General features: G+C 50.8%; 1 protein-coding gene across 3 annotated transcripts in view; it reads left to right on the top strand.

The window, feature by feature from the left end:
- Positions 1 to 12,817: 12,817 nt before the first annotated feature.
- DNAH17 (dynein axonemal heavy chain 17) overlaps positions 12,818 to 15,872 on the top strand; it is a 94,701-nt gene continuing 91,646 nt past the window's right edge. For 2 of the 3 annotated variants that reach the window (XM_081575683.1, XM_081575682.1), the window contains exons 1-2: positions 12,818 to 12,956; positions 13,848 to 14,210. In XM_081575683.1, coding sequence (XP_081431809.1) covers positions 13,866 to 14,210 — 345 coding nt within the window. In that variant the 5' untranslated portion in view covers positions 12,818 to 12,956; positions 13,848 to 13,865. The remainder of the gene's footprint in view (positions 12,957 to 13,847; positions 14,211 to 15,872) is intronic. The other variant, XM_081575684.1, reaches the window with a different exon arrangement.

The raw sequence follows: 15,872 nt of genomic DNA, 5'->3' as shown, positions 1-15,872 counted from the left end.
CCCCCAGCCCAGGACCTCACAAGAGGTAGACCATCCATGGATGTTAAACAAGGATGAATGGAACAACAGTGAAAGAGCCCCTCTTGTGAAACCTTCCATGTCATCTGCTTGGCAAGCCCAGGTGGAAATGACATCAGATCAGCCTTGCTCCTCACTGGCAAGCCTTCCCATTCGCCTTGTAGGGGAGATGGTCCTGTCTGCAAGTCTGAGCTCAGGAACCCTCAGATCTTTAGGATAAGGAACAGGTTGGTGTCTCCCAGCCTAAGGTCTGTAATGACATGGGCTGTCCTGTATTCTTGCGCCTTCTCTGCCGTGACCCCCTGTTTCACTGCTATGCTATGCTTGTGTCCAACTCTTTGGGATCCCATGGACTGTAGCCCACAAGGCTCCTCTGTCCATAGGATTTTCCAGGCAAGAATACTGGAGTGGGTTGCCGTCTCCTCTAGATCTTCCCTACCCAGGGATTGAACCGGAGTCTCTTGCGTCTCCTGCATTGGCAGGCGGATTCTTTATCATGGCATCACCTGGGAAGCCCCCCTGTTTCACTAAAGCTCTGTGTTTCCTTGGGCAGATTCCATAGCTCTGTGGGGTATTTTCCACATCAGAAGTGTCTCATTTTGTGTTATAAAACGCCCAAAGGTCTAAATTGTAACTTCAGTCTCTCATCCACTAAAAGGCTTCTCCGTGGTCCTTCCTCTGCCCCTGACCTTTTCACTCTTGGCTGAGGACTGACTTGTGCTGGAGTGGGAGGTGGTTAATATATTCATCCATAGGATGGATTGACACCCACGATCTTGCTATTTGTTTTCAACTTGTCCCATTTGTTCTCTTGTTCTCTTTTCCTGCTTTCTTTTAGATTATTTTTTATGATCCCATTCTATCTCTGCAATTGTCTTCCTGGCTGTTATGGATTGAATGGGGTCCCCTCAAAATTCATATGTCGAAGCCCTCACCCCCAGTGTGATGATGGTGTTCGGAGGTGGAGGCTTTGGGAGGTGAAGAGGGTTAGGTGAGGTCAGGAGGGTGGGGCCCTCGTGGTGGGATTAGTGCTTTAATAAGTAAAGACACCTGAGAGCTTGCTCTTAGCCTCTACCATGTGAGGACTTATCAAGAAGGCAGCATCTGGGGCTTCCCACGACTCACATTTCTTGTATTGGCAGATGGGTTCTTTACCTCTAGGGCCGCCTGGGAAGCTCCCATCGTTTCATTGTCTGTCTCTGTGTGTATATATCTGAATCATCACATGGTACACATTAAACTAATACAATGCTGTGTGTTATTTGTGTCTCAATTTCAAAAACCCCTCAATTTTAAAAAATACTTGAAAAAACTCAAGACCTTCAAATCAAGAATTGTTTAGTCGGTATTTTGTTTTGTTTTATGAAGATATTTTATTTCTGTATTCTTCAATACAACTCCGAAGAAGACAATGGCACCCCACTCCAGTACTCTTGCCTGGAAAATCCCATGGATGGAGGAGCCTGGTAGGCTACAGTCCATGGGGTTGCTAAGAGTCGGACACAACTGAGCAACTTCACTTTCACTTTTCCCTTTCATGCACTGGAGAAGGAAATGGCAACCCACTCCAGTATTCTTGCCTGGAGAATCCCAGGGACGGCGGAGCCTGGTGGGCTGCCATCTATGGGGTCGCACAGAGTCGGACACGACTGAAGTGACTTAGCAGCAGCAGCAGCGATACAAGTCACTGATTGCAAACAAAATAGCAATTCAGTAAAATCAGCTCCATCTGAGGTTAATGTAATGTGATGGTTATAACTTTCAGCTGTAATTGATTTCTTAAAAGTACCTTTAATTACAAAGTTTCTTATACACCTAGATTTTTTAAAAATTTAAATGGTTCATTTTGTCTTTGTTATCCTTGTAAACATTTCCTTTTGTAGGTTTCATAAAGTATTGTTGTTTAGTGGCTAAGTCCTGTCTGACTCTTTTGCAGGCAAGAATTTCCCAGGCAAGAATACTGGAGTGGGTTACCATTTCCTTCTCCAGGGGTTCGTCCTGACCCACAGATCTAACCCCTGTCTCCTGCATTGGCAGGCAGATTCTCCACCACTGAGCTACCAGGGAAGCCCATCACAAAGAATATTGTCAGTAATATAGAACATGAATGTAATTCACAAACAAACACTTGTACTGCGGGCAGGTGGTCAAGCATGTCCCCCAGCCAAGTGAAGTAGGCAGGGCCTCCCTGAGTTGCCCCTTCTTGAGGGCTCTTGAACTCATGAAAAAGAAAATCAAGCTGGTTAATATCTCCCCTTCTTTCTCTACGGAGAGGTCAGCCACACCGCTAGAAAGCCAAATCAGGCCCTTCTGAGTGTTTTTGGAAGTAACTATTTTAAAAAATGTATTAATTTGCTGCGAGCGGGGGTTACTCTCGCGTTGCATAACAAGCATGGGCTCAGGCTTCAGCAGTTATAGCACATGGGCTTGGTTGCCCCGTGGCATGTGGAATCCTCCGGAACCTGTGTCCCCTGCATTGACAGACGGATTCTCAACCACTGGACCACCAGGGAAGTCCTAGAAGTAACATTTATGGGAGCATGGCCACACCCACCATCCACATGCCATCTGTGGCGGCTTCAGAACTACGATGGCAGAGTTGAGTGGTTGCCACAGAGACCATCCAGATTCCAAAGCGTAAACTATTTATATTATCTGGTCCTTTACACAAAAGGTGTACCCCAGGACCAGTAACGTGAACTGGGGACTTGAAGGGAACTTTTGCAGCAGGCCTGCCTCTCTGAATTCCTGGTAAGACTGAGAGTGGTCGAGAGCTCAGGGTTTTTGTATTTCAGAAAACCCAGTCTCCATGGATGCCAACTGCAGATTTCCCAGCATAGCACAAAACTGTGTTTTCCCCTCTTAGGAACCTATTTAACTAGAAGGCCTGTGAGTCACAGGTGATGAGACCAGCTCTGTCCCCGAGAGGCCACACCCGTAGAAAACGGGAAAGTCATCTCCTTCAGTCTAAGCAGAAGGAGCGGCAAAGAGACCAACTGGACGTTGTGGGGGGCCCTGCAGATAGGACTCAGGGACCAGGTATTCTAGGTAAGGGGGCAGCAGAAGGAAGCTATTCCAGCTTGTAGATCTCAGAGGCTGCACTAAGTGAAGCCCAGAGTGTCAGGGGCATCGCTCTGGACCTTACAGTCTGCAGGGGCTCGGGATGTACCTCGGTCTTCACAGTGACAAGGGCACAACTCCCAGTACCATGTAGGGGCTGGCATGCCCTTCCCGGCCCATGCCATCTGTATGGTGGGGTCAGAAGCACTGGCCTCAAAAGATTCATGCAAGAAAAGACAGAGCATCAGCCCATGAGCTGAAGAGAGGGGCTGACGCTGGATAGGAGCTGGTGAGTGTTCTCAGAGCCAGACCCTCAGAGAGGGCTGAGCCCCACGTCTTGGCTATTGTAAGTAGTGCTGCCATGAACACTGTGGGACATGTACCTTTTTCAGTCAGAACTTTCTCTGGACATATGCCTAGGAGTGGGATTGCTAGATCATATGGTAACTCTATTTTAAGTTTTGTAAGGAATCTCTATACTGTTTTCCATAGTGGCTGCATTTTTCTGTGTCTTTAAATAAGACCAGTGATGGTTCCAGCACCCCTCCACACATTCTCCATTTCTACCTCCCCATCTCTGGAGCAGGGCTTTGTCCTTGTGGGAAATAAAGCTCACTGGCCCGCACCCAAGGAATGGACTTGGAGACAAGAGGTGCAGCGGGAAGCGAGGCTTTAATGACGGTCTTGCAAGGTGGACTCTTTACCGTCTGAGCTACCAGGGAAGCCCATGTATACTTGAGTGGGTAGCCTATCCCTTCTTCAGGAGATCTTCCCGACCCAGGAATCGAACTGAGGTCTCCCGTCTTGCGGGCAGATTCTTTACCGTCCGAGCCACCGGATGAGGTGACATGGTGACATTGCAGGTTCTGATGGAGTTACAGGGTGGGATTGGAGACTGTTTCCAGTTGTTTCCCAGGTGGTCTGATCAGAGGACCACCCTTCAGGTAGGAGGCTCTCAAGCTTAAAGACCTTAAAATAAAGCTTTGCAATTAAAGTGGTCCCTTGATTGGACAAACCAACAGCATTTGGTGAATTGGAAAATCAGATTCCAACCCTGGCTTCACTGATTGCAAAATGGGTGGGGTCATGAGAAAGTTCAGACACCTCTGAGAACCATCAGGGAATTCTTAGGGGTTCCTGACAAGTCCACGGGAACTGGACAGCCATGTCACTTCTACTGGCAATCAGGTGACCCACTGATCTGAGTGTGTCCGGGTCTCTCTCAGAAAGTCTCAAGTTCTGGGAAGCCCCTTGGTTTCAGGCACACCAGCATGGCCACATGGGGTTCTTATTAGCATTTTTCCACCAACAGAGACGCCTGGGGGACTCCCCTCGTGGTCCAGTGGTTAAGAATCCACCTGCCAATGCAGGGAACACAGGTTTGATCCCTGTTCCAGGAAAATCCCACATGTTGCAGAGCAACTAAGCCCGTGCTCCACAACTACTGAGCCAGTGCTCTAGAGCCCGTGAGTTGCCAGTACTGAAGCCTGGTGCCTAGAGCGTGCGCTCCACAAGAAGAGAAGCCCCTGCAGTGAGAAGTCCAAGCACGAACAAAGAGCAGCCCCTTCCCACCCCAAGCAGAGAAAGCTGGAGGACAGCAGTGAAGACCCCGCACAGCCTACATAAATACAATTAACAATGCTAATGATGATAGATGCTTGGGTACTCAATAGAGCATAGGTTCCTCTGTCTCTGAGCAGGGTGACAGGGAAGGAAAGAGATTATTAGTATAGAATGCTTGTGAGAGATACAAGGGGGCTGGCAAGGGAGTGCCAAGCTGAGAACTTAGTAGCTACATTTTTTAAAAATTTTAAGGGAGGGGACATGTATACCTTTGGCTGATTCATGTTGATGTATGGCAGAAACCAACACAATATTGTAAAGCACAATTAACAACAAATTTTCGAAAAAGAGAGAGCCTAGGCAAAAAACAACAACAAACCAACCAACCTACCAATTTTATTTATTTTTTGGCCACACTGCACAACAAGTGGGATCTTAGTTTCCCAACCAGGGATTGAGTCCATGCCTCGTGCATTAGAATTGCAGAGTCTTAAGCACTGGACTGCCAGGGATGTCCCTATAGTTTTACAATCAAAAGAAAAGTAAGGAGGGGATAAAGACCACCTTCTTCCTCCTTCTTGAGCAGACATCAAGCTTTCATCATTAGTTCCTCCTCCACGTTGGGCAAGGGAGTTTTCTTGTCCCTACATGGTCAAACTGGGGCTGCCATGATGCAGTGGAGATGAGCAAAAAGGCAGCAATATATAGTAAAGTATGGTAAATAACTCAGGTTTCAGTATAATATCATCTTTTCCTTATGTTTTTGTTTTTAGTACACAGAGGAGCATGTCCTAGGAATCATTAACTTACTGACCTTACTGGGCAGGATGTGGGTCTCATGCCACTGTTGTTTTATTGTTTCGGGGTATGTCTCGTATTTCTGTTGCATGGTTTTATTGCTAGACCATGTGGTTCTTGGTTTGTTGTGGTTCTGACTCATTGGAAAAGATCCTGATGTTGGGAAAGATTGAAGGCAAATGAGAAGAGAGTGGCAGAAGATGAGATGGTTAGCTAGCATCACCGACTCAGAGGACATGAATTTGAGCCAGCTCCAGGACATAGTGGAGGATGGAGGAGCCTGGAGTGCTGCAGTCCATGGGGTGGCAGAGTCAGACACCGCTTAGCGACGGAACAACAATGACAAACCTGCTTTCTTGAGCAGTCATTAACTTATAGGAGTCTCCCATTGAAGAAGGAATTCATAGGGCCTGGACTCCATCTTAGGCCCATTTGTGCTGATCATGTTCGGCCACCTCTCTAATGGACTCTGAACTCTGTGCTTAGTGCCTGTGGAAACGACAAGAGAAGGATAAGACCCCCTCCGGACAGGGGAACCTTGAAGATCGTATCCAGGTTACTCATCGCCTAAAAGAAAACATTACTTTGCCAACAAAAGTACGTCTAGTCAAGGCTATGGTTTTTCCAGTGGTCATGTATGGATGTGAGAGCTGGACGGTGAAGAAAGCTGAGCGCCGAAGAATTGATGCTTTTGAACTGTGGTGTTGGAGAAGACTCTTGAGAGTCCCTTGGACTGCAAGGAGATCCAATCAATCCATCCTAAAAGAGATCAATCCTGGGTGTTCATTGGAAGGTCTGATGTTGAAGCTGAAACTCCAATACTCTGGCCACCTCATGCAAAGGGTTGACTCATTGGAAAAGACCCTAATGCTGGGTAGGATTGGGGGCGGGAGGAGAAGGGGACGACAGAGGATGAGATGGTTGGATGACATCACCGACTCGATGGACATGGGTTTGGGTGGACTCCGGGAGTTGGTGATGGACAGAGAGGCCTGGCGTGCTGCGATTCATGGGGTCGCAAAGAGTCGGACACTACTGAGCAACTGAACTGAACTGAATCCCCCTACCTCCGGACAGGTCATAAATTTTTTCTGTCACCTCGGGCTTATTGATAATTGATTGTTTGAACACATAATGGGGTTCTTGTGATTGTATTTACCTTTCCTTTGTTTATGTAAGTCACAAGGAAATTGGGGTGGTGGGTTCAGACACGTACACATGGGGTATAAAAGATTTTCACAAATGCTGGTCGGGTCCTTGACTAAGAGGATACTCTGCCTTGGGCCCGCTGGTGTAATAAACTGCACTTCACTATCTGCATCGTCCTTCTGAGTGAGCTTGTTTCCCGGAACGCGTGGCTATAACACCATATTTTTCCTTTCACCCCTTAATGGAGTTAACTATTTAGTTACCTACTTTGTCCCTTTACTCTGTCCCTATCAAAAGGATTGAAATTTACAGTTCCTTTTTGTTTAAGGAGTCTTCAGGGACAGAGGCCAGGCTGGAGGGGACACGTCATAGGTGACAAATCCCCCTGTCGCAGCAGAGACCAGAGAGGGAGTCAGGGATGGATGGCATCCACAACACTGCAGGCTAGTCTCCACGACCCTGTTTGTGCAGGCAGCCACCCTGCTTCCCGGATGACCTGTCCCCACCCGAGGAGTCTGGGAGATGCAGAGACAGCCTGGTCTCTGCACAATGAATGCCCTTGGGCTAGATTTAGAGACAGACAGGCTGAGTCCAACCACAGGCAGGAAATTTCATTTCCAGGCCTCTATCAAATTCTTCTTTCCTGACTCATTACATTCAAAGCACATTTTGTTTTGCAAACAAAGTGGAGAAGGCTTTCCAACAAAGGCCTAGCCCCCAGGGCCCAGGTCTCTCTCTCCATCCCCTGAAGTTGGAAGTTAGACTTGAGTCTGCAAGCAAACAGGACAGTGGTCGGTGGAAGCACAGATCATGTGAGAGGGCTGGCATGTTGCAGTGAGAAAGCCATCCTCTTGTAGCTTTTTGCTGGTGTTTCGAATCCCATTTACTACTTAGAGTCCTTGACTTTCACCTTGGAGATGTTGTTTTCCAGTATGAGATATTATAAACCTAGTCATTGAAGAGGAAATTACTCTAGAACACAATTTAATTTTTTTTAATATTTCAAAAGAAGTCTTTGTCTTTTGAAGAAAGAAATACTTGCTATTTCCAGGTCTCGGGTGGAAGTTAAGCTGTAATGTTTTGGAAGCTGTTGGAAGGATGCTGGGCCTCTTAAAAGCAGCCTGTCCTTGAACGCCCCCGGCCAAATACAAAGTGAGCCCGAGTGGCCAGTGTGATTGATGAGCAGTTAATTAGTGGAGACAAGGACAGTAGGAGAGTGGCAGGGAGAGGCCACCAGCCTGGTACTGCCCCTGGGGCCTCACAGGACCTCTCCTGCAAGGACAGCAAGACACATCCAAGGTATGTTCCCTGAGGGAGACAGCATGAACAAGTCCAACTGCAAGGTTTTTGGGGTGAAACTCACGGTTCTGGGTCCTTCATGTACGGTTCTGCTATGAGCCCTGCCACGCAGCGACAGTGCTTATCGCTTAGCCCACCCAAAGTTCTAGTTTGTCAGTGAGTATTCCACTACAGTGGGGCTTCCCTGGTGGCTCAGATGGTAAGGAGTTCACCTGCAATGCAGGAGACCTGGGTTTGATCCCTGGGTCAGGAAGATCCCCTGAAAAAGGGAATGGCTACCCACTCCAGTATTCTTGCCTGAAGAATCCCATGGACAGAGGAGCCTGGCAGGCTACAGTCCATGGGGATGCAAAGAGTTAGACGCAACTGAGCAACTAACACAGGCACACATTCCGCTACAATGGGCCGCAGGTGGCCAGACTCTCCTCTGAGGGGCACTCCCCTCCTGGGCCAGGACTCTACACCTGCTCCCACTTGGAACCAAGGGGGAGCTGTGAACATCCAGACATTTGGCCCTGACCCCTGGAGGTGGGACCAGAACCCTGAGTTCGGGTGGTTTCCCAGGTGATTCCACTGCACAGCCACTGGGAGAAGCATTGTTTTCAAGTCACCTGCTCCCCGTGTAACCAGTGGGCTTGTTGAAGAAGACTCAAGCCCTGGGGGTGGGTTCTCCTCAAATGAGCATGACCAAAATGAAAGGAAATACAGGAGGGCTCCATAGCTAAGGAGAATTGGCTGCTTCAAATGGATTTACTCTAAACAGAGACCAAAACTCTACTCTAAATTGGTGGTTCTCAACTTCTAGTGTGCATTAGAATCTCCTGGGGGCTTGTTAAAATTCGGATGGCTCCCGCTGCCCCCAAATTTCCTGCTTCAGCAGGTCAGGGTGGGCCCAAGCACCTGCATCCTCAACAGGTTCCCAGGGCATGCTGATGCTGCGAGTCCAGGGACCCCCTGTGAGGACCACACTCGAAAGAGGGGAACAAAAATCAAAGGCTTGAAGAGGTTCTTTTGTTTGTTTTTAGTGAAAATAACAGGGAGTTTATTTTATCTTGGGTGTCCCTGGTGGCTCAGATGGTAAAGAATCCACCTGCAATGCAGGAGACCCGAGTTCGATCCCTGGGTCGGGAAGATCCCCTGGAGAAGGGAATGGCAACCCATTCCAGTATTCTTCCTGGAGAATCCCATGAACCAGATGGGCAGTGGCAGGCTACAGTTCATGAGGTTGCACAGAGTTGGACATGACTGAGCAACTAACACTTTCACTGTTTTATCTCAATTTAATAAAAAGAGATCGCAGGTGCCATCAATTCTTAGGCTAAATTAAGTGGGTGTGTGACGAGAGGAGGAGAAGGCGGGGAGGAGGAGGCAGGGGGTGGGCAGCCTGGGACGCTCCCGGGACATGGCTGGGTTGAGATCAAGGCCAGCGCGTGTCAGAGGTGCACTGTGCACCCACCACGGCAGTTTGGAAGGGGAGCTGGCAGGAGGGACCGGGCACGAGTCCCAGGTGAATCGGAAGTGTAAATGCCTGACATTAGGTTTCGAGCGCCAAGGCATCCGCTTCAAAAGACGTCCATCCTGAATGAACATGTTGCCGGCCGCGTGGCACAGGCACCTGCGGAACATTCAGGTAGGATGTCCTGCCTCCTCCCACACCACAGAGGCCCTGGAGGACCTGGGTAACCAGGCGCTCGTGACCCCACCTCTAGCTTCCTGCACCCAATCTCTCCTCTCTCCTCTTCGTCAGTTAGCCCACGAGGGACCCCTCAAAACCGCACACACCCCTCCCTCAAACCCTAATAAAGGCAGAGCCTGGAGTTACATCGCTCTCTCCCGCCCCGGCTCACCCTGCCCTGTATCCGCCAGGACCTATGAGCCATGAGTCTTTCTCCCCCTCCCGCCAGACGGAGTTGCAGGCAAGGGACTCTGTCTGGAGCTTGAGACACAGCTTGGCCTGCTCCCCAGACTCGGAGCCCATCCTCGGGCTGAACTCAGGCAAAGGCTCTTCTTGACCAAACTTCAGACAGGTTTCCCCAGGCCTGGTTCAGGACCTGCCTAAGCCAGTCTCGGCAGAGAATCCTGCTAAGTCACCCCCCACCCCTGGCATTGGAGCAAGCTCTTTCATCCTCATCTTTGATGTCTACTCCTTGGCCTGCCTTTAACAAGAATCACCCTCCCCCAGGGCCTCCTGTTAGCAATTCCCCACCCACGGACTCCGCATGGCTCCCTGTCTGTAAACCCCCAGCTGCCTCTGCTGCCCTCGGAGGTGAGCACAGCTTTTTCCTCTATCACAGCAGGGCTGAATAAAACCTGGAGCTACCGCCTCTCATCAGCATAGTACTCCTTTGACCCTGAGGCTCATCAGTCAAACACGTGTTTCCATGAGCAGCCCCACCCACCACCCCCTTCCTCCAGCAGGCAGAAGCCTTTGGGCTGCAAAACCCTCCCACTAACCCTTCTGCTTCGCAGCCTGGCTGGAATCTGGGTGCGTCCATGCCCCATGTGGGGCATCACCCTGGGGCTCGCTGGGTAGAGGACCCCAGGCCTCCAGGCTGCCTGGCCTGGCAGTGACCTTCGGAAACCTTGTGAGTCAGAGACATCTCTCAGGCCACCCTGCCCGCTTCGTGAAGCCTGAGGTCCCCGCTGGGCCAGCTTGGCCGCGGGGTTCTGCTCTCTCTTCCTGCCCAAGGCCAGGGGCAAGGATGCGCCTGGACAGAGGACAAAGCCACCCGTCCTCCTGGCCCTTCTGGCGGGAACTCATCCTGAGGACGTGGAACAGCGCCAAAGCAGACATGGGGAGGCTGCGTGTTGTGGGGACAGCGATGAGACCCAGATGGCCCGGCCTCCCGCCCCCCGCGAGCATCCCCAGCCGAGGAAAATCATCCTGCCAGTTGTATTTAATGATGGGTCATGATGGTGGAAACTTGTCTTCCAAGTTGATTCAGCAGGAGGAAGCACTCCCTGGGGACTGTAAGTAGAGGGTGAGCCGTTCAGCTCACGCCCCCCCAACCCCGCCCCGGCTGTGACTGTCAGAGCAAAGGAAGTGAGGAAGCCGCAAACCTCGGCAGGTGGCCCTGGAGGGGCTGACCCGGCCAGTCACCCACTGCTCGGCCCCACATGCATTTCCCAGTCAGGAAGCTTCTCCCACCGCCTGGCATTTCCCCAGGGCCCGCTGTTTCCCCCACCATGTGGACAGAGCGAAAGCTAATGCTTCCACCTAGAACCCGGGAGTCCTGTCCTGGCTTCTCCGCTCAGGTGGGACCTCAGGCAAGACCCGCTGGGAAGCACCTTTCTCCACGCCCCTCCTGAGTCTCTCCTCCGTGCCAGGCAGGGCGTCCACCCCGAGCCCCAGGCTGTGTCACAGCCAAAAGGGGGGTCTGCCTGACTCCACTATTTCACCATCTGACGTTTGGTCCTTTGTGCCTTGGGATGCATGCTCTCTGAGGACTACAATTCTGGTGGAATTTGGACTAGTTAGAATTTTTCTTAACACCAAAAGCATTTTGTATTGGAGTATAGCCCATTAACAATGTTGGTGTAGTTTCAGAGGAACCACGAAGGGACTCAGCCATACATATACATGTATCCATTCTTCCCCAAATCCCTCTGCCATCCAAGCTGGTACATAACATTGAGCAGAGTTCCATGTACTATACAATACAGATCAGTTAGAATCATGATCTAGGATTTCAAACTGCTCCTCAGAAGAGTAATGGAGCTTAAAGGAGAGAAGAGTTTCACACTCAACTACGTTAGGGGAAACACTGGGTTAGATGAGGTTAAACAGCAGGACTTATCAGAGTCTCTGTTGCTTCAGTGATGTTTACTGAAGGCCTCCCACAGGTCAGGCACAGGGCCAGGTCCTGGGGTGGCAGTGCTCATCAAAAGGGATGGGCTCTAGGAATGGGGGAAGCGGATGACTGATGCTTAATTAGTGTCTGATTGATTGCAGTTGTCATGGTGACACAAAGCAACGCGGGGTGCTCAGCAGAGATCGAGGGAGTGAATGGTCCAGGGGAGACCCTGGCCGGGAAAGATGTGTAGCTTGGTGTCGGAGGGTGAGGAAGAGTACACAGGTGCAGGGTTCTCTGTGGGGCTGGAAGGCCCTCAGGGGAGCAGGTGTCTTGGAGGAGCTGGAAGAAGGCCAGGGTGGCTGGAGCATGAGGGCAATCGTGTCAAGACAGGGAAGTGGTGCAAGCCAGCTGTTGATGGGTTTTAAGCGGGCGTTGGCGTGACAGTTGTCTTTTGAAAGGTGCTCTGGAGGATGACTTGCTGGGGACGAGAAGGGGTGTGGAGAAGGAGAGAGGGTGTCCATAGACCAGGGGGTGGGGGAGGGGGTAACAGAGGCTTGGACCAGAGAGCAGTAGCCACAGAGGAAGGTGGACCAGTCCAGAGATGTCAAGGAGGCAGAATCGACTGGTGTCAACAGTGGGAACCAGGACCCTGCTTCTGCCTCAGCTGCTGGTGGGTCAGAAAAGCCTTGCCCTTCTCTGAAAATTTATTCCTAAGTATTTCATTCTTTTTGATGCTATTGTAAATGGGTAATTGTTTTCATTATCAGGTTTCAGTGAGTATGATTCTAGTGTGAGTCGGGATACATGTTATAATGTCTATGTGCCTCTAGGAAATGCAAGATGTGTAATAGCCAAGATAATGGGAAGGGAATGAAACAATCAAAATTAAACTAGAAGAGACAAAAAAAAAAAGTAAAAGGAATCTGGAAAAGGTAAGACAAATAAACACATAGTAAGACAATAGATTTAAGTCCTGATACATTTGTAATTTCATGAAATGAAAATGAACTAAATGTTCTAGTTCAAAGGCAAAGTTTGTTCAGTCCTAGAGCCTTTCCCACTGTGGTGGGTGATGGACAGTTGTTCCTTTGCCACACCACAGTGGTCACTCAGATCCTAAGAAAGTTCTAGAATCCCAGTTCCCAGGAGACTTGCAGAAGTTCCATGGCAGTTGGCACCCCTCGAGGGACGGGAGCCATTTCCTTTACTGGTCTGGGAAGAGCTGCCAGTCTCTTGGCTCTGCTAGCTACCTGAGGAGCTGTTTGCTGTCAGCTGGTGAGTGGCCAAGAATTGTGCTCACGGGCAAAGCTGAGGGGGCTCAAGAGGACAGAGGTGGAGCCCAGGTGCTGGTGGACAGTAGCCCCGTTACCCTCCCCGCACCCCCCACCCCCCAGAAGGTGCCCTGTTTCCTGCTTGTGGCCAGTCAGGGTTTGGAGCATCCCTTTAAATTTCATGCTCACAAGGAATGCCTCGTTTGTCTTGGTTCTCTGGGGCTTCAAGGGGGTCCCCCCCCAGCTCTCCAGTTAACCCTGTTCCTATAAGAGAGCTACAAGGGATTCTCCCAGAGGGAATGTGAGCGGTGTCTGGGCGGTCCATGGGGAAATCCCTTTATGGGCACATGATGGGGGTTGGGGGGCGCAGAAGGGATGCCAAAGAGCAGGGCAAACGTTGGGGTACACTGTGGCTGCTGTTAGGATGGGGAGAACATGAACTTGACCCCCTCTGTCTGGCGTCCTGGGGGTGTGATGTCATCTTCCCGGGATCTTGCCTCCAGGCCCTTCTGTCACTTCATTTCGTGACATTTCCCTTCCCCACCCTCTCCCCTTCAGACACTGTTGCGATGATCCTTGCCTTTTCCCCAGGGGCCATCTCTACCTTTCCCAGCCTATTAGCTTGACGGTCACAGTGAACACAAGCAGACACACTGCCCAGTGGCCCTGCTCCACCGTGACACCTACAACCAAGCAGAGGGCAGCCGTCCAGCTAGAGCAGCACCCAGGCTCCTGGTACCCCACCCCATCCCCCAGCTGGAAACCGTGTCTTCACGACGATCCTTTTCTTTCTTGATCGGTCAGAATGGGCATTTCAGATGGTTCCAATGATGGGTAGGAAGTAAAGATTCCCTAGGAGGTGGCCACTGCCTCAGTGTCTCTGTTCCTGTAACAGGTGTAAGCTGACGTCAAGATGACGATTCCCCCGGACGTCAGACTGGAGTATTTGGAGAGTGTCACTTCCCTCATCCTGAAGTTCAAGCCGGACAAGTGGAGTAAAATGATTGGGACGGAAGAGAACATGGCTTTGTTCACCGACTTCTTCGAGAAGCCAGATGTTCTGGTTCTGGTGTTGACGCTCAACCCTGCCGGCATGATCATACCCTGCCTGGGCTTCCCGGCCTCCCTCAAGTCCAAAGGGATGTACTTCATCAAGAAGAGACCCGAGACCATCGGCAAGGACAACTACAAGGAACGTCTGGTCTACGGGGACATAAGCCCCACGCCTGTGGACCAGCTGATCGCCATTGTGGAAGAGGTGGGTGCACCCAGGCCTCGTGGTTGGGGGGAGGACTCAGGAGGAACAATGCCTGCTTCCCATACTTTGTGTGAGTGGCCTTGAACCCTGCGAATCAGGGATGGGCCCACAGATCTGCATCCACGTTACCTAGAAGCAGGTCAGGTATTTGAGAGCTCAGGTCTGGCTGCCCTGGGCACTGAGACCGACCTGCTTTCTAACAAGACCTCCAGGTGGTGCTGTGCACATAAAGCCTGAGTGGCCCTGGCCATCACCTGTCTCTCTTGAAATCACTAGAACCTCTGTACTGCACTGGGGACAATGCCTGCCCACAGCCTCGAAAGGTGTGGGCCATTCGAGATGCAGTAGAAGGGTTTCCCAATTCTGAGACTTGGAGCAGAGAAAGGGAAAAAGCAAGTGCTGTCTTACATCTCTCCCTACTGTCCTGCCTCCTCACTGTCGGCAGGTGTGGCAGGGGTAGCCCCCTCTGGACAGTCGGACCAGCCAGAGTTCCAGTGACTTATCTCTCCTAGGCATCACTCTCCTCATCTATGAGATGGGGGTAGTGGGCATCCCCACCTTGTACAAATTCAGGCCACGGGGGTAGCTCAGCCAGGACCCAGACTGACCTCCACTCACATCCACCGAGATGGCTGGCATGGCCCAAAACTGGTCGCTCAGTTGTGTCAGACCCTTTTCAACCCTACAGACTATAGCCTGCCAGGCCTCTGTCCGTGGGATTTTTTAGGCAAGAATCCTGGAGTGGGTTGTCATTTGTTTCTCTATGGTATCTTCCCGACCCAGGGGTTGAATCCACATCTCCTGTGTCTCCTGCATTGCAGGCAGATTCTTCACCCACTGAGCCATCAGGGAAGCACCCCCTAACAAAGCACCAGTTTGGAGGCTGCTAGTCCCAGATCCACGTGTGAACAGGGCTGGTTCTGAGTCTTTTCTCCTTGGCTTTGGATGGCCGACTTCACGTGTGTCCTCATGTCTTCTAAGGACAACAGTCATACTGGGTTAGGGCCCCCCTTAACCACCTCTTGAAAAGCCCTCTCTCCAAATCCAGTCACATCCTGAGGTGCTGGGGGTCACGGCTCCCACATGTGAATCAGGGGGACACAATTCAGCATATAACAGCGCCCCCAGGCAGCAAGGAAAGTCTGCCTTCAGCCAGGAGTGTATGCTCTTGTGGCAAGAGTGTGGAGATGGCTTTGCCCCTACAAAGACACAGGGGTGGGTGGACTTGCCTGGTGATCCAGTGGTTAAGAATCTGCTTTGCAATGCAAGGGATTCAGGCTCGATCCCTAGTTGTAGAGCTAAGATCCTACATGCCACAGGGCAATTAAGGCCATGCGTTGCCACATGCCACTGAGACTCAATGCAGCCAAATCAATCAGTCGGTATTTTTTTTAAAAAGAACTTGAAAGACACAGGGGCTGGGAGACTTCCCCAGTGGCTGAGAATCTGCCTTGCAAACCTGGGGATTCGGGTTTGATCCCTGGTTGGGGAGCTAAGATTGCCCGTGCCGCCACAAAGATCCCACATGCAACTGAAACCCAATGCAGCCAAATCAATCAATCAGTATTTTTTTAAAAGGACTTGGAAAAAACACAGGGGAGGGGCTTTCATCACTGGTCTCAGCACCTCAACCGGCCCCACCACCTGCTTCAAAGGGAGAAG

This window comes from Giraffa tippelskirchi, chromosome 3 (genome assembly GCF_054371585.1).
Source record: "Giraffa tippelskirchi isolate mGirTip1 chromosome 3, T2T-mGirTip1v1.2.pri, whole genome shotgun sequence".
NCBI lineage: Eukaryota > Metazoa > Chordata > Mammalia > Artiodactyla > Giraffidae > Giraffa > Giraffa tippelskirchi.
Note: the sequence above shows the minus strand (reverse complement) of the source record. Positions and strands in the feature narration are given on the sequence as shown.